Source organism: Thermobia domestica, chromosome 9 (genome assembly GCF_964235325.1).
Source record: "Thermobia domestica chromosome 9, izTheDome1.hap1.1, whole genome shotgun sequence".
Lineage (NCBI taxonomy): Eukaryota > Metazoa > Arthropoda > Insecta > Zygentoma > Lepismatidae > Thermobia > Thermobia domestica.
The window spans coordinates 196,535,481-196,561,878 of NC_137462.1; the positions used below are offsets into that span (position 1 = coordinate 196,535,481).

The 26,398-nt window shown below is 37.5% G+C and overlaps 2 protein-coding genes and 1 non-coding gene across 3 annotated transcripts in view; 2 read left to right on the forward strand and 1 right to left on the reverse strand.

Moving 5' to 3' along the window:
- The window catches only part of LOC145694217 (putative methyltransferase DDB_G0268948), a 159,516-nt gene that overhangs the window by 39,095 nt on the left and 94,023 nt on the right, over nt 1-26,398 (reverse strand). The window contains exon 4 of the mRNA XM_081770329.1: nt 18,349-18,559. Within this exon, the coding sequence (XP_081626455.1) occupies nt 18,349-18,559 (211 nt within the window). The remainder of the gene's footprint in view (nt 1-18,348; nt 18,560-26,398) is intronic.
- On the forward strand, nt 61-8,043 carry LOC145660524 (uncharacterized). The gene is made up of 3 exons (XM_081725704.1): nt 61-618; nt 4,098-4,346; nt 7,183-8,043. The coding sequence occupies exons 1-3, from the start codon at nt 411-413 to the stop codon at nt 7,326-7,328; spliced, it is 603 nt and encodes a 200-aa protein (XP_081581830.1). The 5' UTR covers nt 61-410; the 3' UTR covers nt 7,329-8,043.
- On the forward strand, nt 21,373-21,444 carry TRNAL-CAG (transfer RNA leucine (anticodon CAG)). Its single transcript has one exon. It is a non-coding gene; the product is annotated as a tRNA-Leu (tRNA).

Genomic DNA, 26,398 nt, shown 5'->3' on the forward strand with positions numbered 1-26,398 from the left:
CAGAGATGACGTCCTTGACAAGAACCCTATCTGGAGAAGGGAAGGAAGGAACCCCATTAGCAAATGCCGCCACGCGCTTTCGGTCCTCCATCTACAACGGCGGCACGGCCGCTCGAATGTGTAAGCAAATGCGGATCAGTTTCGGTATTCGGGCTGCTGTCGCTAGTGCGTTTGGTGGCTAGATTTCGTATTCGGACCGAAGGCGGATACCCAGCGATTGGTCTTTTCTGACTAAGAGGCGATATATGGACAACGGACCGCCGTCTGGTTTGCCGCCTTGTTCCGAAAGCTTCGGTTCGATGTATTCGCTTTGCGTTTGTCAATTGTCTATAACAGTCCGCGTGTGGGATTTTCCAAGACATTGTGTTTGTATGTAGAGTATTACATTCGTGTATGTAAAGTATTACATCATGTGCGTTCTATTTTCAGTTGTTTGCTTTGATGATGATAGTTTAGCTACAGTACCAGATTGTTGGATTGTAGAACAAGGCACAGAGTACAAATGTGCATGGCCAACAACTGGTAAAAATTCGAATACATTTCATCGATATGCGATTTTCCATTTCAATCCTGAGCAATCCTGGAAACAGTACAAGATAAAGAAGCTTTACACCTGCGGTAAGTATATTTTATTTTATATATTATGATAGATTCATAGTTATTGTCCTTATTCCGATGAAATTTACAATACAAAACGGAAGCACAGACTGTTTAATATAAAGAGGCAGTAACGATACCGGCGGTAATTTCACTTCTAGTTGTCTCGTAATGTTCCATGTATATGGCAGACGTCTTGTTTTATCAAATTTTTGGATGAATCGGTATGTATTGCATTATTAAGGTAACATATATGTCCTTGTACATAAGGAATAATTCTAGTGTAGAATGAACACTATTCAGTGTTCCAATGCACTACTCCGGACAAATCGAATTGTGTTTACCTATGTTGTTGCTACTGTATTGAGTGTACAAGGACATATCCGACTCAATACTATTTCATTTTGGGGTAGCCACTTGTATTCATGACATGTTAACAGGTCTAGTACCTTCGAGTAAAAACAAAATTAGAATTTTTGGAATCCAAAAGCCAATGTTAAAAAAATGAAATGAAATCTTGAAGTTTAACGTCCCACGGTTATGCCGGTTAGGCTAAAGGAGACAGACGGTGATAATGAAATGAGTGAAATGGTGGAGTGAAGAAAGTGGGAGGAAACAGGAGAACCCCGAGGAAAGCCACGAGCACGGTGTTTGTCCACCACAAAGTCCACACGGCGCGAGCTGGGATCGAACCAGACCCCAAGCACCGGAGGTGAACGCTCTACCACTGAGCCATCGCGCCCCCAAGCCAATGTTAAATCGAGTGGAGTGTTAAATTCACGTATGACTTACATAATTTCTGTGTCAAGTCTTCCAATTCATAATGGCTAGTACATGTGTTGGTACTGGTTTACTTATGGCGCACCACATTTTTGAAGGTTTACAGGTAAAATGTACATACTTTGCATTATAAGATATCTCATTTCTGCAGGCGATAGAATTAAATATAGAGCAATATACCAGTATTTTAGCTGTACAGATGTTGAATTACCGTTACTAGTGTAAAATCATTACAAGTGGTTTACGACGTATGAAATAAATGAGTGCATATGAAAGATGGCTCTATTGGATGCTGTTTTGCACGGAAAACGGATTTTTGCACAGTATACAGTTAATCTTCATGTTATGTTTACAAGTGGAGCGTTGCTAGGTAAGGTTCTAGAACACGTCCCCCTTCTCATTCAACTGTAATAAAGAGAGAAAACGACGTGCCTCGCTCGGCAATATTAAGCTTCGGTTCTGAAAGGAACTATTCTAGCTACTAACCTATATTGGGGGACTTGTGTTCTAGAGCCTTCCCGCGTTACTAGTATGAAACCATGACAAGTGCCATTGAGATTTCTATCATTGCCAAAACCCACTTCTTTTTACTATGCTCGCTTATGCGTATACCTGCCATCGTTGACGTGCCTGCGGCCTTCGGATGCACTCCCGAGCTGAGCTATAGCGTGGGCCCTCCAGCTTCGCTTTGAAACAGTTTCAGTTAGTTAGCATTCGTGCTTTTTAATGGCCACCTAGCAGAAGTTGATATGTGTGTTTCGCATTGTAGTTTTTATGCCATACGTTCAGAACCGTATTTGTACGCAAATCGTAAAAAAAAAAAAGTAATTTTCAAAAATTACTTCTCATGGGCCTCCTTGAATTTTATCTATGTCAAATAACATATTTTCATGTCGTCCAACGCAAATCATTTAGGAAACAATAAAAAGAAAAGTAGTGAAGGAACTATAATTTTTCATCAATTATTTCGAATGGGGAGCCAAAAGAAAACCTGGAAGCACGCGTCTTTGGAGCGGAGGACCCTAGTGGGAGTAGTAGTAGTACGCGCTATGGTCGTTCAGATTTCACTTTAAACTGTAGGTCCACGTTTCTCAAAACCTCACTAATAAAAAGGGATATATCAATAACCACCCTTTCAACTCATAGAGCATATCATTGAAGCGTATTGTGAGATCCGCAGGGCATTATCTATTTCATTTACATTATTATTATTAATTCTATTTTTCTAACATGAGAAAGAAAGAATCTCACCCAACTCCTTCCATGCCTTCGGATCCGGTACTGCTACTCAGTGTACCGTTCCACACGATCAGTCGAAAACAAAACTAACAATTCCAAAACTGCTGTAAATGACAAATCCGGAACATAGATTCATATAAAGAAATTAATGGTTCGTATTCATCATTCAGTGCATTCGAAACTGTTAACTTTAATTCGACGTAATCGTTTGAAACGATTCAGTGGGATGCAGTACCGATTCGGAAACAATAATGGCTCTATCGTGACCGTGGGAAAATGCAATAAACGAAAAAAAAATGTATAGAAAGGTTTTACCATGGCAGCGTCACGTCTGTGATTGTGCGGATTGTAATAAAGGTAAAAAAAAAAAGCCCTGCGGGGTCTCTCACGCCCTTTACTCGCTCAGCTATATCTTGTAACCTAACTGTTTGTCAGTAAAGTGTGTGTGCAACTGGCTGGGCGATTCGGAACAAATGCCAAAAATATAAACACCAGATTAGCAGCATTATTTACTTCATGTGGACACAGCCAACAACGTACTAATCATTTCCGTTCGTCACAGTTAGAAATCACGAATCATAATCAAGTGACTCGAAATTCCTACCGAACAAAACTTGGGAGAGGGTAGTTTCCCCTTAAATTTGTGTATTTACATTGTTCTCGTTGTCACCTTAATTGGTTTTTCATCTCCGCTTTGTGTCATCTTTGTAAATAGTGAAACAGAATAATGTAAACAACTCGAAAGACTGAAAAGTATAAATACCATATATGAGAAACACCTCTTTGCGGCCAAAATAGCCTGGTTTAAACAAAGAATTGATTCACACAAATCCTGATTCGTGGTTAATAATATGTAATAGCACTCTGGAATAGTATGCTCCATTTCTTTCAGAGATGAGGGTGGACGAAAACTAGACGGAATAAAGTTTTCTAAAACAGACCTTAATGCCTCGATGACGTTGAAATCTGGCGATTGTGGAACCCTAGGGAGGCGCGAAAGTTAATCGTGATGCTATGTAAACCATGTTGTGAAAATAGTAACCATGTGACAGGCAGACAGATCGGGTTGAACCATAGGAAGGACGTTGCTCTATAAAATGATCTCAAAGGAATAGTCATCGTTCTAGGCAAGAGTACAATGCTCCTTGGAGAAAATCATAATCTCCCACAGTGTCACAGAATCATACCGTTCATAATTGGTAGTGAGAACAGGTTAACGAGGTCTACACGAATAACAAACAAACATGCTCGCCAATCGCAATACATGCTGTGGAATAACGCTTGAAATGTTAAGTTGTTTCCGACTACTGTTCACGTTATTCTGTCCAAATTCTGTATAACCTTCCGTTACATAGATGTTCAAGTAATGAATTCGTGGTATTTCATATTAGTGGAATATAAAAAAAAACTTTACTGTTAATTGGAGATAAATAATAACGAACTTATTTCCTCTGTTTTTTTTTTTTTTTTTTCAATTTCAGACAATTACAGAAAAGCAAGAGAGAAAGAGGTACTTGCAGTCGAAACCTCAGATTTAGCAACTACCGCCGACACAGAAAACGAAAGAAAGCGCAAGGCACGAAAACGTAGGAAAACTCGTCGTTATTTTCACGAGACTGACAGTGAGGAGAACATAAGTTCAGATGAAGACTTAGCGAGCCATCCGTTATTTGGCAAAAATAACGGCATTCAGGATTCTCCAGTTGGTCTGTTTCAACCATCATCCATAGGTATGTTCTCAATCACTTTATTTCACATTTTATTCTCGACTGCATTTTAAGGGCATATATGATATACTTGTTGTTTACACTGTTTTTTAATAATTATGTAATGTAATGTAGGATCACTTGTTTCAAATATCATAGTAAAATATACACTAACCTGAGATTGCTACTGCTACTTCAAGCATGATGCTTGAATTCTGGGAATATTTATCGCACTGCAAAACTAGAATACAAATGCCTTTAGTGTAAAATATTTTGCGACGAATTGTATAAAATTCTTCTTTGTATCCCGATTGTTAAGCATGCAATTGCAAGAATGTTATTTGCCTTAATGACGAATGATGTAGCCGTATCTACAAATCTTTCTGGGGCTAATGGAAAGTTTCCTTTTGGGAAATCTAATCTGCTACTTGTTATTAAAGGTAGTTATTTTCCTCACGCTTCTAGAACGTATTATTATTATATTTTTTCGTATTAAATATGGAAGAAGAACCTATTTTTGTAATTTTTGACATATTTACCATGTTTTTGCTAGCTGTACTACTAGTCTACAAAATTTCACAACCGATGTCTCCTTCCATCTTTAACAGTCGCATATCAATGTTATTATTACTTTAATATATACTAATGAAGGGGGAAGGTTCAGTTACTGACCCCATTATATTTCTATACATCTGAGTAAAGAAACGAAAATAAATGTGTTTCCTAGCTCTTCAAATATTTACATGAAATTACGATACATGTACGTGAGCTATTGTTTCTGTCCATACGCGCATATAAACACTTCTACCAATACACTGAAAACTACAGTACGTATAACCTACGATAAAATATCTCCATGTAGTCGATTCGTATCTCGTCATTCATTTTTAAAAAGATGTGAGCAGTAGATTTTATGAGTTGAATTTGTTTTTGAAAACATTAATTTGAGCATGCCAAACTGGTATATTTGCCGTCGGGTGAAATATATTTTCAAAATAAATGTCTCAAATGCTCAAAATTTTAATGGAAAAATTAACAGAGATATTGACAAAAATATTGCGTGGGATCAGTCTCTGACCCCTTCCCCCCCCCCGCTTATTCATATCCGACTGTTAATAGAAATGTGCAATCCGTTTTAGGTGTTCAAAACGGACATTGAATTACTGCGAAAACAACACCAAACATTAAGAGTGAAAAGTTGTGATTGTTCCGAAAAGAGGACTCGCTGGCGCAGTGTTTACGCAACGGATGGTACACTGGAGACCCGGGTTTGATTCTCGGTCCAGTTCCAATTTTTCACTTTGTAATATTTTTAATATCATGGAGCGCCGTTTGTTTATACACTGCTTTTAGAGTGCGATGTCCCTCTTCAGCAATAGCTATGTAAGACGTAGCGCTTCTGTTCAAAGTATGATTTTTCTGCTTGAGGCCCCATGTTCGATCTCGCTCGCACCAAGTGAGTTTCGTAATTGTTTGGCGAACACCGTGTGCTAGAATTGACTCCCAGTTTCTTCATCCAGCGATTTCTTGTATCATAATACACACTCCGTTAGCATCAAACACAAAATTAAGTTTCATAAATTGTTTTCAAGTTTTCATTTTGAAACTTCTCGAATTTGTTAATATCCTCTTTCTTTACTTCGTGGAATTTGGTAACCCTGATTATCAGGGCCCTCAAAACCACTGCTACGCAGTGATTTCTTTTTTCAAAACTGATTTCTTTTATTAGCATGGGATTCACTGGATGTGAAGAATTAAAGCTATGGGAAGAAGGACGCAGATGAAAACTAGGAAACTTGTCATTAAGTTAACTGTCAGACAAAAGTGCTAATTCGAGATATTATTTACAGTTAATTCTTTAATATATAATGAAACCTCTGAATAACGGATCGCGATGGATATGATTATTTGTCTGCAAATAAGAGATATTCATTAACGAATTCCTCCTAGATAATTACTCTACTGGTGATTACATAAAGCAGAATTTAAAAATTCGCATTATTTAAGAGTTACCGAGCGGAATAACGGACGGACGTACCAACATTACAATCTTATAAGCCCCACTGTGTAATTCTAACAGAGGCTAATATCGAAATACTGTACTCAGTGTTAGAATCGCTGGGGGATTTGTTTATATGGGCGTGTACTACAAAACATAATGCTTATAGGGTCATTTTTCTTTCAAGTGCAAGTCACTTCTATAGAAGTCTCTTAATGTGATTAATGACGAAAGTAAAAGTAGAAGTAACCGAATAAGAGTTTACTAAGAGAGAACCAACCACCCATGGCGGTTTGTGAATTTCTTAGGAAAAGAATACTTCAATAGTTGTCTGTCGTGTAGTCATTTGCACTAGCTTCTGATCAAAATTTGCTTCTAACTGTTGGATCTATTGAAACGGAATAGAAGATTATAAAATTAAATAAAGTATTTTCTTCCTAAATACGTACAGGCTGAAAAAATTCTTGTCAGTTATGAAGAGGTTACTGTAATGGTGTGGGTACAGCAAGACTGTCCTGTCTGCATCTGAGTGTTTCCGTAAAAGGGAAGGCTCTCTGCCATAAGAATAAACTATATCTTTCCCGGAACGAAATACATTTGTCCATATAATGGACGTGTCCGGTATAGAGAAGTGTTCGTTAAGGGAACTTTTACTGTATCTAAAAAAAATGTCACAGAAGCTGGACAAAATACAAACAACTAAGTGTAGTTTACAGTCTTTCATAGTATAAATTCTACATATATTCATTAATTTAAAATGTTGACTGTTTAAAAAATTTGCATGCTAATTAGTTCATGTTGTTTAGTTACCAAACACCATTTTCTTTCACTCCTTCTACTTATTTATTTTTTATTTTTCAGAAGTATTTCACAAAACACTGAAGAGCCTTTCAGATTTTGACATAGACAAAATAACGGCACGATGGTTTAAAAATGCTGTCGACAGACGCGGTGGCAGAGCGAGAAGAAAAAAATCACCTATTAGTGAAGTGCCGGAATATTTCTGAATACCAATAGTGAATACGTTTAAACAATCTTTTTGTTAATAGAAAAATATTTGGCAGTAAGTAAAAGAAGATTTTGTTCTAAATTAAAATGCCTAAGTGCAAATTAAGTACAATAAAAAACAAAGAATATTATCATATAAGGAAATCAGTAAACTCACATATGTCTTCAGTAGAAAAGGAAGCAGGAATTAACCATCAGGTAGTGATAAGCAAGTGTGTTAGTAATACAAACTCAGGTATTAATGTAGAAGCCCCTTCTACATCAACTGGTACTGAAACTTTTAATAATGCAACCATTGACATTTCACATCTGAGTTCGGATTATAGTGATCTAGAATTCTGTCAAGATCTTAGTGCTGGTAGTTCATTTTCAAAGAAATAATGCTGCAACATACGCAGGTGTTTCTGTCTACTATAAGATCAAAATAAAATCGGACCTTATTTGAAAGTGTTGCGAAACGAAAAGTTTCATTTGGTGTGAGGTCAACCTTGATGATAGTAGTGTTTTTGCGTTAGGTGAACATAAGCTGTGCAAGTCATCTCTTCGGAATATTTGCGAAGCTAATGTTCATCTCTTGCAGACGTCTTAATTATTTTGTATTGTAAACTATGTATGTAATTTTCCTTTTCTAAGAATAACAGTAAAATTTGTAATACGAAATAAAAGCTGTTATATAAAATAATGCCATTTAATAAATATATAGTAGAAGAAAAACTATTTTATATTTTCATAACACCCTAAAACTGTATGCTAGTTCCCTAAGGACTCCCATTGCAGTGATTGTAGAAAACAGTGTTTCTCAAAATGTGGGTCGTGACTAGTAGGATAATCTCTGGATGTATATAGAGCAATCGGGCGAGGAGAAAATTTAAACAAACTCTCAAAAGTAAAATTAAAAAAAAAAAAATTGATGTTACTTAAATCACCAAAGATATGATTGTAGGTCACAGAATTAATAACTGACAAATCCTGTACACCAACGCGCAGTTTCAAAGGATTGAGATTGCCATTTTTGTAATGTTTATTTTCTACTTACGAGAATGGAATATGCATATTTGATTTTCTTTTTTTAAATGTATTCTTTTCTTGGATAAAGATTTTGGTGAATCACTCCGGACATTTAACCACATATATTATTAGGATACGACTTACCCTTGCTTATTAGTGTTCCACGGGTTCCGTGCTTTTGTGTGAGTACTGTGATTCGAACATAGTGAGTAAACTACTTTGTTATAAATGTTTTTGTACTCCCTACACAAAATGGGTTTTATGTCTCGTTTAATATATTTTTAGAAAGTTTGATTCTAATATTTGTGCCACGATTTGTAAAAGGAGTTGCTGAAAACTTTTTCTGGTTAACCCATTTAAATTTTAACGTTGCCATGTAATCAAAATGTAAGGTGTTTTTCAAAGAAAGCTAGCCCGTCCCTAATTACCTTACCTTCGTGGTTCGTGCATCATTATCATCTGCATGAACCTTGGTTTCGAATTATATTTACTTTCGTTACGGGTGGATAAACTCGGAAGAAATTCAATAAATTTTAACCCTCTCTGTTCTTCTAATTTGGGCCACAGGAAAGAGCTAACTACGTAGTGTAGGGGAAAACCATGTATTCTGAAGAATTCAGTACATCGATTATATCTTAAGGAGACTACAACCTATCACTGTAAGGTAAGTGTTTTTGGAAATTCTTTACATTTCAAAACTGAAATAAAATTAAATCTTTGAGTTTTACGTCCCACTCTTATGTCATTTAGGCTAAAGGAGACGGTGATGATGAGAGATGAATGAAATGGCGGAAAAAATAAAGTGGGAGGAAACGGGAGAACCCCTAGAAACCCACGAGTACGGTGTTTGTCCACCACAAAGTCCACACGGTGGGAGGAGGGTTTGAACCCGGGACCCCAAGCGCCGGAGGTGAACGCTCTACCACTGAGCCACCGCGCCTACATTTCGAAACTGTGTATGTGTACATTCACTTAAGTAAGTCAGTAATAATGGCCTAGGAGCTGATGTGCTGATCACAAATCACCCAGTTGAAGTGCACTATCTGGTGACCATAGCTGTTCCTTGCTGTAGAGCCACGTAACCAGATGACGCATGTTGAACTTTGTGATTCCTATCTGCGTATCAGCTTTGCTTCCAGGCGCCGTTATTTCTGTCTTGCCTAATTGGATTTCTTTTTGTATATCCTACTTAAGGTAACTCCCCAATTGCCTCACTATGCTAGTCCGATCTTACAAATCTGGAACTCTCGAACTCCAGCTGAAATTGAGTCGAATCCGGAATGACGCGCTAACCATGCAGCTTAGCGAACCCCCCCCTCTCTCTCTCTCTCTCTCTCTCTCTCTCGCTCTATATATATATATATATATATATATATATATATATAAAGGAAAGGGTAAAAGGGAACCTTCACCAGATCCGGAGCCTCCTTTTTTTTTTGCACTGTCCCTATATATATATATATATATATATATATATATATATATATATATGGCGTATTTACGATTTTGTTTCGCGAGGGGCTTTGCTAACTTTCGGGGGGGGGGGGGGGGCTTTGCCTGAAAATGTGAGAATTCTGCATATTCCATATACTTTACTATAGTAAGTAAGATTTCGGGGGGGCTTAAGCCCGGAAGTCCCCCTAAATACGCCACTGTATATATATATATATATATATATATATATATATATGGAGAGAGAGAAAGCATTGGCGGGATAAGCGCGAACTCAAAGCGGAACTATGGCGAGGTCAGCCCTAAAACCGCCAGCGATTCGCTGGCGGTATAAGTGTAATTTCGTTGACGATCCGCCAACGGTAGCCGCCAGCGGTCCGCCATTTCGTGGCTTGATGTCGCTTGAGGTCCGCCAGCTATCCGCCGGCGCCTTGCTAATGGGGAAGTGGCCTGGGACCTATAAGTGAGGTATCATCCCGGCATTTGCCTGGTGTGAATGAGGAAAACCCAGGAAGACCTCATTCAGGATGGCTGGCCTGAAAAGCTTTTTACACTTTTTCGACTGATTGTCCCCACCGGGCATCGAGTCCGGGACCGCTCGTGCCGAAGGCGAGAACGTTAGCGACTACTCTAATGTTGTAACAAGAGTTGATTAGTATATAAGAAAGAAAGAGTAACGATAAATACGAGTTCGTTCAATTATACAAAAATAACGAACACTTTGGGTTAAAGAGCACAGAGGCTCATCGCAGCAGAAACAAACCTTTCCATTAGATTTTAACGTGTTAAAAGTCAATGTACAGTCCGCAGCAAAAAAAAAACTGCAACATAAGCATTGTAAATTTATTGTGAAACGACGAAGTCTTTTGCTCCAAAATAAGTGTGCAGGGGAGGATGCCGAAGTTTCTCCCGGCGTGATTCATGCCACTTAGACGTTATGTTGATTCCTTGGGCTATTATGCGTAGTTTTACAATAAACTTACATGCTCATGTTGCAGGTTTTTTGCTGCGGACTGTACTATCTTTGTTATCAACTATCCTTCAAAGATCCTCCTTTATATTGTCCAGAAGCCTTCTTCTTCGCCCAACTAAGAGTCTCTTTCTCCTAGGCTATTTCAATAGGACTTGCTGGATTGAATAGGATGTATTTCCCATACAAGCAACATGTTATGCTTATCTTATACATATTAACTTTACTACTTGTATAATACTCGGTGACCTGTAGTTGTTGTGAAATAAAAGTTTGCATAGTGTTTTAATTCACCTGAATGTTTGCCTCTTTCGCTCCAGATATTTTTATCAACATTTTATTTTCGAAACTCCACAGTTCCTGTTCTTGTATTCGTGTGGATCATCTTCCACATTCATACAAAATAATGGGCGGATTGAGCTCTTATTGATTTTAATGTCTTCGATACTTGTTAAGGAAATAAAATGTTTTACAGTAGGGTAAATTTTAGTACATTAGTAAGCGATACTTTTCTTAAATATAAAAATTAATAACAGTAATTGTTTGTTACTCGGGGTTGATAGCGAAAAGGAACAGCAATGCTTCCTCAACATCAGGTGCGAGCGAATTAAAGTACGAATTTAGCGTGTACACGATTCTGTTTATTAGAAAAGCTTCCCCCTCTGTGAAGATCAACGGCTTACCTTCCCCTTCTTAATGGAAAGTGGTGGGAGGAAGGGGAGTTTTCTATCAGGTTGCCTGAAACAGACTTTAGTTCCTCTTCAGAACAAAAGATGATAATAGTGAAGGTTGGAGTGATAATTACCAGAAGGAAATGCAATAAAGGATGGGACTAAATCTTGAAACGAACCTTAACCCTTTCACAGAGGAAGTCGACTTTTGTCGACAGAAATAAAATTTCCTTAACATGCGAATGTCGACTATAGTCGACAGGTTAAAATTTGTTTGTCCGTATCTTGGCTTAGTCGAGAATAGTCGCCGAAGCTGTATCGTTCAATTTTTTTGTAATCTATTGTTTTCGATAAACAATAGAAATCACACAGAAAACCTTTGGCGACTATAGTTAACTAAAACAAAACCAAGATACAGACAAATTTTAACACGTCGACTATAATCGACATTCGCAGGTTAGGGAAATTTTCTTTCCGTCGCCTTCCACAGTGAAAGGGTTAAATTGGTAAGTTTTCCCATTGTATAATATTTTCAAAGTGTGTATAGCAATTTATTTGGATACTTTTATTTTTCGATTAAAATCATTTCGAAAACATGCGTTTGCATTAAATTTGGCCTCATACGATATAGTAACTTTATCAGTGGCGTATTTACGATTTTCTTTCGGGGGGGGCTTTGCTAACTTTCGGGGAGGGCTTTGCCTGAAAATGTGAAAATTCTGCAAGATATTTCATATACTTTACTATAGTAAGTAAGATTTCGGGGGTGGGGCTTAAGCCCGGAAGCCCCCCCCCCTAAATACGCCACTGAACTTTATATAAATATTTGAAATATTAGGATGTAAGCGTTATCTTATTGTAATTCTGAGGCTACAGATTTAATCAATAGTAATGTAAAATCCAAAGACAACCTTTCTTTTTTCTTCTTTCTTCAATTTTTTACCATACTTCTATATATCTATAAAGATAATAATTACACACAAATTCAGTTTAGGTTGATAACTGAATTTGTGTGTAATTATTATCTTTATAGATATATAGAAGTAAGGTAAAAAATTGAAGAAAGAAGAAAAATGAAAGGTTGTCTTTTTAAACTCTTAATAATGAACTATAGACTTTTCATTAATATACTAAACTTCGCAAAGCACTTTCAATTAAATATAATTTCAAGTAAGAACGAACGTATAAGTTCTCTGCCCGTATGCTTTTACTTTCCTCATATGAGCTGAACTATATCCATCACAAAATTTTATGTATCAACATAAAAGCGATAGGAAAGCACGTGTTGTCCACTTTGTGAAGAACAATACAATGAGTCGGTCGATCAGATAAGGAAAATATATATCACATTTTTTCATTGATATGAAAACCATTTGCACACATAACCCCATTACAAAGGATATTGAATATCTACACCTTCTTCAGGGTTTGTACTAAAATAAAAAAGAAACTTGCTTTCACAATCAGAAGACTGGATATCGAAATTCACAATTCTTAGTAGAACGGTCGCTATATTTCCAAACGGTCGGAAAGTTAACGTGCTTGCTTTTAGAGAGTATGACGCGTTTCGAATAGTAAGCGCTAACTCAAAAAAGATTTGTTATCTGAAAATCTCTCTTATTAGTATACTGTAAACAGTCAAAAACTTCAAATGTAATTTTCGAGCGTTTTTATATTGCACGTAACTTCTGTAGATCGTCATTACTATTCGGAATGCCTCATATGATTCCGTGTTAAATTCCCAGTTGGAGGACAATCTCATTAGCTTACGGGACGACACTAAGAATCGTGAAGATTTAAATGAACAAATTAGGGATGGTATCGAGACGAGACGAGATGAGACATTGCACAGTCTCGGTCTCGTCTCGGTTGAAAAATAGCTGTCTCGGTCTCGATCTCGTCTCGAGTCAAAAATCGTCGTCTCGGTCTCGTCTCGGTCAACAAATGCTTGTCTCGATCTCGGTCTCGGTCTCGAGGGCCAAATCTCGGTCTCGTCTCGGTCTCGTCTCGAAAGTCTCGAAATAAATAGGTGAAATTAAAATTAAAAGTATTATTATCGTAAAGTCTGTCGTTTCTGCTTCTTATTTTTGCCCTTATTCTTGACTTCGAATTATAGTATGGTGTACTTCTTGAGAGCTAACTTGCTTGCGCTAATGCCTTCCATGCGTGTGTTCCAGGTTCAATCATCAGTGGGTATATCATGCCTGGGATAAAACCCAAATAGTAACCCATATTTCACTTTCAGCAAAAGACTTTCTCATATGGCCTTGATACTGCATATACTATTAAAGCCGATTAAATTAACTCCAGTACTATACAGTAGTTTATTTCCTTCCTTTGAATCAGAATTGTTCAATACTTTCTAACGGATAACGCAACACATAGCACGACGAATGTATTTAATCTTACCGAAATTGAAATTTTACAATTTCTCATTTATTATCCAATACATTCTGCTTTGACTGTCATTTTAAAAACAGAATATAACGTTAATTATCTTAACAAATAGGGTAAATTATTACTACAATATATTTTGTTTAAAATTGATCAAATGCTTTATTACCGTTTCACATCTACGTGTTTAATTGACACCTTATAACACGAACTTCGTGAACTTTGTGGTGGGAGCTACGGCATTCATCTTTGCTATGTGTGGTCTCGGGTTACATCACGACACAAGTGAGATTCAAAGTCAGATGTTTCGCATACTTCGCGTCTAAATTTAAGTACATTCTGTTTCTTATACAAGTTGAATAAATCCAATGCCGTAATATAGATTAAGCTTATTTCTGAGCTCTTAGCAGTGCATGTATGTGATCTTTATTCGAGAAAACCAATCGTGCGTTCATTACGTTGAAATTTTATGTTGATTGGAAATTACTTGCGAAACATGAACATACATATTATAGGGCCTATAAGTATATAGGTAATTCGAGCTATCAGTATCTATCTTCTCCCTCTCACCAAAACAAGTGATTCTTAACTTTCTAGCTTTCTTTTGTATTAATTTTCGTAGTTTTGCAGCAACATGAAGTATTAAATAGTCAAAAATATTTCTTTTTTCGTTGTACGACTTTCGTTAAATTTTGACCCCAATTTTACCCTACCTTACCTAGTAAAAGTTATACAATCTGAACATTAGTGGTAGACTATGCTAAGTCACTTTTTAGTCAAATTGAGTTAGAATACTTTTTTAATAGACTATGTTTTTTCTAGTGGGATAATAATGTAAGTTTAAAAGCGTAACTACTTAGTATAGTTTGAAAAACAGTACTATAGATCTTAGTTAAGGAACCGGTTTTTCGCTTCTCCTGTAAAATTACGAAATTATGACTTGGTTTAGTTTACCTCTTAGATCTCGATATAAAATCATCACCATCATCCTAATCAACCATTATCAACCCACTGCTGGATGAAGTCTTCCCAAGTTTTCTGTACAACTATCTAATTTGGGTAATTCTTTTCCAGGTTACTCCCCAGTGGTTCCTGATTTTGTCACAATTTCTTGTATGGAGACTTTTCCTAGGCTGTTTTTGTCACGTGGTATCCAGTCTAGAATTGTCTTCGTCTATCGATCATAATTTCGTCTTGCAATATGTCCATCACATTTTCCAGTCTATTTTAAAAATTATTTCATTAGTACCAGTCATTAGTTGCCAAATAATTCATTTCTATATATTTGGCCTACAAATACTTCATGTCCTCTACTTTTGGAGCACAGACACGCTACTTTTTGATCTTCGGATCTGCCAACAGTGACTCAATTACTTAAATCAACGCAATGTAAGGACCCCCATTTGCTCCAGTGGCTAGCACGCTTGATTTTGGTTTACATGCTCCCGAGTTCGATTCCCGGTGGCGGTAATGTTCAACGACCGAAGTTTTTCGGATTCCACTGTGATCAGTAACTCCACGTTTCCTTTAGCCGCATAACCGTGAGACGTTAAACTAAAACAAACAAAAACAAAAACGAACACAATGTGTATTACTAACTGTAAGTCCTTAAATACTTGCATATAGCTATATGATATGGATCGAGTTTGAGGTGGTCAGTGGTCAGTGGTCAAACTATAACAAATGAAATGCAGTTAGGGTGTAATTAAAATTTTAATAAAGCACTGTTTTAATCTAAAAAATACGCCAGGCCTAAGGCTTAGGGAGAACAACTAGTGTTACTGAAAAGTTATCAGTTTCATTTAATTTCAGTTACAATTTGTTTTTACATGTATTGCTGGAACGAAAACTTTGATATTAACATTATAAATAGCCCAAAGACTATGAAAAACATCGTGTTTGGAAAACATTCTTGCACCATAAAACAAATTACCAGTAATTTTAAAATATTTTGCAGTTTAGCTACGTTATTTGCACTATATTTATAATAATATTTAGCAATTTATTTAAGTTCGCAACACTGCTTAAAATAAAGTAACTGCGACTTGTTGTAATTAAAACTTCTGAACACTAATGTTACAATGTTCCTGCCATTTGAGTTATTAGAGATCTCCAAAATGTTGATGTTAGTGATATGTATTTTCCTTTGTTTTACTGAATAATATATGTGCTATTGTGCTTTTATTTAATATCTAAATTAGAAATATGTAGAGCTCTTTCGTGGCTAAGTGGTTAGCCTTTGGCGTAAGAGATCCGGGTTCGATTCCCGGCGGGAGTTTATGTGGTTTGGTTCCACGTTAATCAGTAGGTTCAGTCTCATATAGCCTCGCTGCTGAAAGAGACGTTAAACTTAATTAACTGAACAGAAATATGTAATATCATACGTAGTGCAATTTGAGAAATTACAACTTTATGTTGCGTTGGCAACACTGCTTGTTTATCTAGTGGTATTGCAAATTATCTAGAAGAATTTCCCCTTCCATATTTCACACAGCATGTTAAAAAATTTCAGCATTTTATATATATATATATATATATATATATATATATATATATATATATATATATATATATATATATAACTAGATGAAATACCCATTTTTCGCATGGGACCAGTATTTGGAAGCCAAGGTCTGTGGGAGTATCACTATCTCAGCAACCGCGAAAACTATGTATTTGACACTAATATCAGTCATTTTGTATTATTTTTACATGTCCCGAGAAACACCCCCTCCTAAGACACCCTGGGCCCAAAATAATAAAAAAAAAACGCTTCTTCTTGGTCTGATTACTGGGCCATGATACCCGTCACCCAAATTTGGTAACTCCTGGACTCTCGTCTGGTCCCCAGGCCGCACACAGGCAGTCAGAAAGACAGGCACACAGACACACAGACAAACCAACTCTTCCTTTTACTTATATGAGATAAGATAGACAGGGGAGGATTGAAGGGGTTATAGCTCCCCTTGACGATCAGCTATACACTGTATAAAATGGGCTTCAATCCTACTTCTTTCTTTACACTTGATAAAATGTCAAACTATGGTTTAGCCCCTCCCTCGATCATATCCTGGATCCAGTGGATAAAGGATATGATCGAGGAGGGGCCTGGGGCCTGTATATATATATATATATATATATATATATATATATATATATATATATATGTGTGTGTGTGTGTGTGTGTGTGTGTGTATGTGTGTGTGTTGAGAGAGGGAGAGAGAGACAGGCTTGACAACGAGTAAGAAACATTTGTGTTGTACAGCGGGGGACACTTCTAAATGGTACAGCCATATGGAGATTTACGGCTAAGGTGTACCATTTAGAAGTGTCCCCCGCTGTACGTGCAATGCGAAAAAATGATCACAAATTTATTTCGGGAGGGGCCTAAGTCCGATAGCCACCCCCTAAATACGCCACTGAATATTAGTCAACCGTTCCCATATTATCTAACACAGCAACGAAATAAATTTTGAGTAAAGGACAATCTTAATAGGTATCTATAATATATCAATATTCGAGACGAGACCGAGACTTTCGAGACTGACCTAAGTCTCGTCTCGGTCTCGTCTCGATTTATAGAGCTCCGTCTCGGTCTCGGTCTCGTCTCGGTATATAAAAGGCCGTCTCGGTCTCGGTCTCGTCTCGGTATATAAAAGACCGTCTCGGTCTCGTCTCGATAATTCGAGACGATATTGAAACGAGACCGAGACTAGTCTCGGTCTCGGTACCATCCCTCAACAAATAACGAAAGCATAACATAAAAACTGCAAGAACTGCTTCTGAATTAAAACATCAATTAATAAATTTACAGGTCAACATTTTACAGGAAAAGTTGATATAGCCATGTATTGGAAATGGGTTGGCTTAGAAAGTTCTGTGAAATTTAATTTCAAATTTAAACTCCAACCCTGTTTGTATTTTATCTCCTAATAGCCTCGTTTCAGTGGAATTTGTACAGTAAGCATGAATACTTACTAAAGGATTTTAGAAATTAAGATTTAGATTTCTGTGCTTCGGCATCTATAGCCATTTAGCCCGTCACGTTTGAGGGATGACATCCCTAGGCGAGCACACTATCCGGGGAAAGGGAAGAAAACTGCCTGGGATCTATAAGTTAGGTACCACCCCGGCACTTGCCTAGTGTGAATAAGGTAAACCTCATTCAGGGTGGCTGGCCTGAAAAAGCGTTTCTACACTTTTCTCGACCGAGTGCTCCCACCGGGAATCGAACCCGGGACAGCTCATCAATACTTATTAAAATACAGAATCGGAACAAGTGGGGTATTTTTGTAAATCTTATTTAATCTTTGATTTAATGAAACTTCTACGAACGATGAAACCGAGACGTGACCTTATATATGCACTGTAATTAAATTCTTTAATAACACATACCTGATTATGCAAGTATACAAATATCAGAGTGCATCGCTTTACTATATCAGCTTTTTAAAAATTATATAACCAAAACTTAAGTTTCCTACAACAATTCTTCCATCACGCTACAAAAAATGTTTTCTTTACCTCATACAATATGTTCCACAATTCCTCCGATTTATCTTTGTAAATGGGCCTAGGCAGTTGATAGCCATACATTGCCAACACACCTTTGGGTTGAAGAACTCTTTGAACTTCAGAATAAAACTTAGGTAAATCAAACCAATGGCACGCCTGCGATGCTGTAACTAATTGGGCGGATGTGTCTTCTACATCGATCTTCTCCGCTGCACCAACTCTGGAATTCGCAAAGCAACAGAAAGCTCAAGCTTTATTATAGATACAATCTGTTATATTTTGTTAAGATTAACTAACATTCACCTATAATGTGTCTTGGGAATCCTAAAATAACTGTCATATTCCTTGTATGATCTCACTGCCAATCCTGTTACATTCAACAGAGGTTTTCTGGTTATCTAAGCATCTAGACATAACTAAATATATCTTAAAGATCAAAGTATTAAGAAAACGTAATTAATAGAAAGAAATGTGTTCGAATCATATATTACCTTAGATCAAAACACCTAACGTTAAATTTGGAGGAATGAAACCTCAACAACAATTGAAACATTGTTGTTCATTGAGTTTCATTTAAACAGGCTTTAAATTGTAAAGGACAGTGGCGGCTAATGTTAGTGTTGCAGCGTTGTGCAACGACCAAAGTATTTCAAGAAAAAAAATAGTAGTAGTAGTAGTAGTAGTAGTAGTAGTAGTAGTAGTAAAGAACAGAAAAAAATACTTTCTAATACTTCCATACACTTTAAATAACATATATATTTTACTTCTATCAGGCACGTAGCCAAGGGGTGGGTCTGGGGGGTCCGGACCCCCCCTTCGAAACCAGAAATAAAAAATAAGGAAGGATAAAACAAAAAGAAACGAGAAATAGGAAGAGTCAGCGTCAAAAATAAAAAGCTAAAAATAAAAATAATTTTTCATCATCTCTTCTCTGTAGTATCTCTTATTTCATCTTATTTCAGAAATGGTTTTCAACTGCTCCTTTAGCTTGTCATTTGGAACAGACAGTATTTGACGTATATTAAAAACAAAAAGTTATGTGGAAGAAAGTTCCGTTAACATTTGATTCAATAGAGAAAGGAGCGCAAGTATTGTAAAATATTTTACAAGACATTATTGGATACGTACTTTTTAAAAAATAGTTGAGGTCATAACTTTAGGAAAATTGTTATATTTGGATGAACAGAAGAAGGAACGTAGATATTGTAAAATCTTTTAAAATTTTTTAAATATTCTTTTATTCGACATTTCTTCATAGTTTGTTACTAAGATACTTACTATCATGTCCTCATTTTATTGTCCTAACAAATACTTATCAAGCCCCTTGTGTGATAACCACAATATTTCATATGACACTGCCCTCCCCCCCTATTACGAAATCCTGACTAAACGAACCAATATATGTTACCAGTAAAATAGTTTAGAATAATCGAACTCTGGTGTGGATAACCACAGTATTTCATGTCTCGGACCCCCCCTATTACGATATCCTGGCTACGTGCCTGCTTCTATAACTAAAATCTATTAATCCGTTTTAGAAAGCGAAAAACAACCTGTCGCAGAGTCTCTAATTTATATTGCGTTGCAGCGAGCATACAACGACCAGATTTCTTCAGCGCGGCAATTGGAACTCCCTTTCCCTATCTCAGAAGTTAAAGGGTCTGGTCCAATGTATATAGAGTATTACAGGTAGCACATTTTCTGCTGTCGAGAGAAAAAAATACCCAGAATTCTTGCGCGACGTGACGTCACGTGGAAGAGAGCACGAAACAAACACATTGTAGGGAATACAGTAAGCGGTGTCGATGCGTGAAATTTATAAATAATGGGTAATTATTGAGACAAAAATGAATAAAAATAACTTTGTTGTTGCTCAATGTCCGAACTGAGAAAGGAAGACTCCATGTATAACATAGCACCCCTTTTCTAAAATGTTGCTACAACGACAGTGAGTTTCTCGGTGTAAACGCGCAGAGAGAATCGATATTACAATGCTAATATTTATTCTATTTATTTCTTAGCGAAAGATTATGAGACAGACTTACAACACGAACTTCATAAGCTACCTGTAAGTAAAAATGTTCCGGCCTCAAGCAATTTCTTCTCTGTATATATCGAATTGGCATGGAATTGTTAAAAACGAACAGATGTAAAAGGTAAAGAGAAAATAATTTATTTTTCGAACATATAAAGTTGAAGAAGTTGTAGATATTTAAATAAATAGAGTCATGAATGCAGATCCTGTAGGACGAGTAAAAAGTTAGAAAAGAGGATTTGCCCATTTTGTCCTCGTAACTCGGTGAAGCCAAAAATATAATCGAGACACACCTGATTGGCTGCTCTCTTTTCCGCCAGTAATGCTCGCTCAAAACTAGGTTTTCCGTATGCCAACATGTAGTGTTCATTGCGTTTATTCTTATTTAAATATTCACTTTAACGTTTAAAATGGTTACATGTGCAGCTTATGGAATCATGTTCGTTACCTTCAATTGGGCTCGCGTTCTTATTTCCGTTGAGGCTCGTGCTCACTTGGGCTAGGACTCATCCTCCAGTAAGGATCACACTCAGGGTGGGATCCAGGATTTTCTGAGCGTGGGTGCACCAATAATTACCAAACTAACCAATCACACTGAAACTCTTCAAAGTGACATGTGACAATATTCTTTACCCTTGACAACGCTGATACATAGAACGGGGGGGGGGGGGGGTATTTTAAAGAAGGTCGCATGCTTTTTGTCCTACTTGACAAATGTTATATTGTTTTTACTTGGTGAATCCTTTTCCTTCAACCTTCAGAAAATCGACTTAATGTATTGCTTTTGCAAAGCTCTGCTTTCTCTTAAGCCCCAAACCGAAAAATAATGGCAGAAAGTTTCGGAAAGTGTTGCTAGTTTCACTGCTAGCTTCTCATTTTAGATAGTGTATATTTGGAACGAAGGGGTGCACGTGCACCGGTGCACCCCCTAAATCCGGCCATGATCACACTCACTACACTGCTGGGAGCTCGTGCTCACTAATTTCATTGGGGGTGGAGGCGCGGTGGCTCAGTGGTAGAGCGTTTACCTCAGGTGCTTGCGGTCCCTGGTTCGATCCCAGCTCGCGCCGTATGGACTTTGTGGTGGACAAACCCCGTGCTCGTGGGTTTCTCGGGGCTCTCCCGTTTATTCTCACTTTCTTCATTTCATTCATTTCTCATAATCACCGTCTCCTTTAGCCTAACCGGCATAACTGTGGGACGTAAAACTTAGAGATTTCATTTTAATTTCATTGGGGTACACGTTTATTGGGTTTGGGCTCACTACACTCAATAAAGCTCGGGTGCGTGGGGTCCCGGGTTCAAACCCTGCTCCCGCCAAGTGAACTTTGTGGTGGACAAACACCGTGTGCGTGGGTTTTCTCGGGGTACTCCCGTTTCCTCCCACTTTCTTCATTCCACCATTTCATTCATTTCTCATAATCACCGTCTCCTTTAGCCTAACCGGCATAACCGTGGGACGTAAAACTCGGATTTCATTTCATTTTTTTCAATAAAGCTCGGGCTTACTAATCTGAACTAGAGTAAGGGTCACTACCATTAATGACCTCGTGCTCAATGACGTCAGTGGGACTTGCAATGAGTTTATTACTTTCAGTGGGAAAAGCGTTCACTATTCTCGTTAAGGCTCGCTCTTACTCAAGCTCGGGCTCATATCCTTCAATGAGGCTCGCGTTTACTCGGTCTCGGTCTCACGTTTTCGAGTGAGGCTCACTCTCACTAGGCTCCTTGGAGATCGCGTACCCTAATCTATTTCGAGCGAGCGCACGATTAGTTAGGTTCAGGGTCACTAATCTTAATTAGACTCTTGCTCACTCGCGCGTGCTATCTTCCGTCAACTGGGCTCGAGCTCACTCATCAATGGGGCTCAAACTCACTGACAGAAGTGTGTATTAATGCGGGCTCGGGTTCCATATTTTCAGTGGGGCTCGCTCTATTTATTCTCGTTGAGGCTTGAGCTTAATTGGTTTAGGACTCACATTCTTTAATGACGTTCGAACTCACCAGGCTCCTTGGAACTCGCGCTCTCTAGTCTCCTTCGGTCACGCACTTGCTTGGATTCGGGCACACTGATCTGGATTGGACTCGTGCACACTTGTGTTGGCTCACTTCCGTCAGCTGGGCTCGATCTCAGTACCATCAATATAACTCGAGCTCTCTGATACCAGCTCGAGCTCTCTCGGTTCATTATCTTTAGTGTGCTCCTGCTCATTATTCTCGTTGAAGCTCGAGCTTATTTGGCCCCGGCTCGTATCTTTCAATGAGGTTGCACTAACTAGGTTCCCTGGAGCTCGTGCTCTCTGATCTCTTTCGGGGCAAGCGCTTACTTGGGCTCAGACTACAACACTCAGTGGGAATCGAGCTCACTGGCGTTAGTAGGGCTTGTACTCATTTTTGCTTGGGCTCACATCCTTCATTCAGGCTCGTGCTTAGTCAGGTATTGGCTCAAATCCTTTAATGAGACTTGCAGTGATTAGCCTCCCGGCACTCGCGCTTACGAATTTTGTTCGGGCACATTTTCCGCGAGCTAAACCCAAAATATAGTAGAAACACGTAAAAACAAGAACATTTATTTGAGCAATCTCAACCTAAAAAAAAAATAGAGCCCAAACAATGAAGAAACACAGTGCAAGGAAAAAGAATCAATGCGTTCTGGGTTCTGTGACTTCTGAGGGCTGCAATTAGCATTATCACTAACATTTTCTATCAATATTCATAAAACAACGAGTAGATGATAACATTAATATAAATTTATTATAATATAGCAATTTACCCTGCGTATTTGCAGTGTTAGAATTAGTTATAGTTTTGTCTTTATGTAGTTTCAACAATCAAATGAAATTAGAATATGCTCGGAGTATACAAAAAGTATATGCTAAAAGCAGAAGACGCGATTTCCTCTCTTCCGCGTGACGTCACACTTCCAGCGACCAATGCCAGTTCGAATCGCATATTTAGCAGCCCTTGGGTCTGGTCGTTGCAGTTCTTCTGCAACAATGCGGCACGGTTTCCAATGAACAAGAATGTTTTGCGCGCTAAATAAGATTTCTGAATTTTATTTAACTACCAATTACAAATTGTATTTATTTTTATGCATTCATATTTTTAAATTACGGGACTATACTGGAGCAAATCAATATAATAACAAAAAAAAAAAAAAAAATGCAGAATTACAAAATAAGAAAGAAAACATGTAACAGAGTAGAAAGCAAATTAAATTAAACACGTATTTACAAGTTAATTCTTAGCTTATATAGATAATGTAGGCTTCTTGTACAGCAATTTGTGAACCAGATATTAACAAGTCAATATATAGAATCCGACCCCCCCTCTGTGGATAGTATTTTATTATATGTATATCTGTTTTATAAAACAAATGTATTTTATACTCTTGATAACTTTCCACATAAAACTGTATGATGGGAAACGCTACATTGAATTTGGGACTAGTTAGCAACGCTCAGGGGCGCAGCCACGAGAGGGGTCCACCGGGTTCGGACCTCTTAAAAATTTCCAATTTGTAGACTTTCTTAACGAACTATATTTGTTTAACGGAGAAATGATTCATGTAGGCTAAATATTTTATTTTACGCCTCATCATGTACTCTTTCGTTTCTTATAAAAATAATTGTTCTAGCATTTTTCTAAAAATATAGGTGACAGTAATTAATTACTTATCGTCTTTTCGGATGCAGAATATGACAGATTTAATATTACATAGATGTATTGGACCCCCTTAAATATTTTGGACCCCTCCCTGCAAACATTTCTGGGTGTAAAACTGGCAATGCTTTTTTTTTTTTCTTTTTTTGACGTAGTTTGACTTTTGGCTTCTGTTACATGCTAATCCTACATCTGCCGCGTTTCAAAGTATGCTTTCCAGAACATACCACATTAATAAGCATTGTTTCGCCTCCTGTGAAAGTATATTGTGTTCATCGTGCATTGTTTACGACCAAGACGGATGATTTGGAATGTAGTTTTTCTTTTACGCACGTGCGTGGTTGGGTTGGTGTTTATGTGACATTCGCGATTCATATACCTCTTTTGTATCAGCTATCTTTTCTGAATCAGCTGTTTTGGGTTTTGTGTTGAGTTGTGTGTACTCTAATTCTCTAAATAACCTACAAATTCTGATTGAATTCTATACCATGACTTCTGTAACTAGCGTAAAAAAAAAAAAAAAAAAAAAAAAAAAAAAAAAAAGAAAAAAAAGTAATTTGCCCAGCTCTCCACTGAGGAAAAACTTGCAATTAGGGCTTAGACAAAACAAGCAAAGGGCAATTCAGAAGAGAGTTCGAAAAAAATCCGGTTTAAATTCACAGGGCATCTTACGTCAGCAATGTTGTTTGCGTTAGACATATTTCTACAATTTGTTTTAAATTTTCCTAGATGAACTATGAATAGTGTGTGTTCAATTTAATACCAATTTCTGGCACGAACTTTCTTCAGCCTACGCTGCAAAGGAATTTGGATCACTGTCTGGGACTGGGTTTGCTAGAATGAGTTTGCAACAATCTAGAAAAAATATTTAGTGAATTTACAAAGCTTCTGAAATTAATATTAACTGTACTTATGACGTCAACAAAAGGAGACAGGCGTTTTCCCACATCGAAAAGAATTGACTTTTTTAAGGAATTGAATATTCCAAGGAAGGTTATCACCATTGGTTATACTTTCCATCGAGAAAGACCTCATAATAGGAATAGCAGCGTTCAACCAGCATGTATTAGACAAATTTACTCCAATCAAAGACAGGAGAATGGACTTGCTAATTAAATAAGGTGACTAATCGGATAAAATGTTATTTTTTTAAAACCAGAATTTTATTTAATTTCACATGTATAGCATTTGCATCTAAAGTTATGCTAATTAGTTAATGGTACAGTTTATATCTCCTAGCTCCGATCGTTCGTACTGCAACACCCGAAACCACAATCCACCGGCCGCCACTGGTATAGAAACGTAATTTTTCAGATTTATATTGGTTGATGCAATTTACCTATGGGTAAAAGAAGAACAAGAAAGTAACTGAAGTGACGTGAAACATTTGAAGTTTATGAAACACGTATAAAATGTAACATTATATTGTCTCTATTTTGATACCGCCAAGTTGCAAGTTAAAGTGTGTTCTGATCCGTAGCATTTTAATAAAGGAAGCACGGTGGCTCTGGTGCGTGGTGTTCTTGGTTCAATCCACGACCAAGTAAGTTTCTGGTGGACAACATAGTGTTCGTGGGTTTTATCGGAGTACTCCTCTTTCCTCCCACATTCTCACTCCAATTCTTCCATCATCATTTATTTGCTTTAATCATTTGTCTCTCTTAGCATAAAGGGCATATCGTGGGGCGTTAAACTGAAAGATTTCATTTCAAGCGTTTCAATAACCAACTGTCGATTTTAGTGTTATGTGTGGAAAAACACTAAGTTGAATAAAATATAAGTGAAGGCGAAGGTATTCACTATTGTCTAGTTGTTGAAGGCAATAAGACTGGAAGCAGAAATCAACTAGGAATATAACAATTCTTTAACGATTCCAGAACATTATGGGTGAGTGTTAGTAAAGCTTAAACATCACAAGTTTATTTTAGATCTATAATACATAACCGCTGTACTCTGATTAAACTACACTGAACAGTCAAAACAGTATGACTACTATCTAATTTCTAGTATGTCCACCTTTGGCTTGCAGGACAGCAGCAATGTGGTTTGGCATAGAAGCACTGAAACCTTGGTAGGTGCCTGGGAGCATGGAGCACCATATCTGCCCACACAACTCACTTAATTCCTGTACATTTCCCAGAGAGGTCAACGGCATCCCAAAGATGTTGAAATGGGTTAAGATTGGTGAGTTTGGAGGGAAAGGGGGCGTTTTCAGCACTAAGTTCACTACTATACTCCTCGAACCACTGCAACACAAAGTTGGCCTTGGATAAGGAGCGCTGTCCCGCGGAAAGATATCATTCCCAGTTGGGAATATGGCCACTATGAATGTATGTAGATGATCAGCAGTGACCTGCTGAT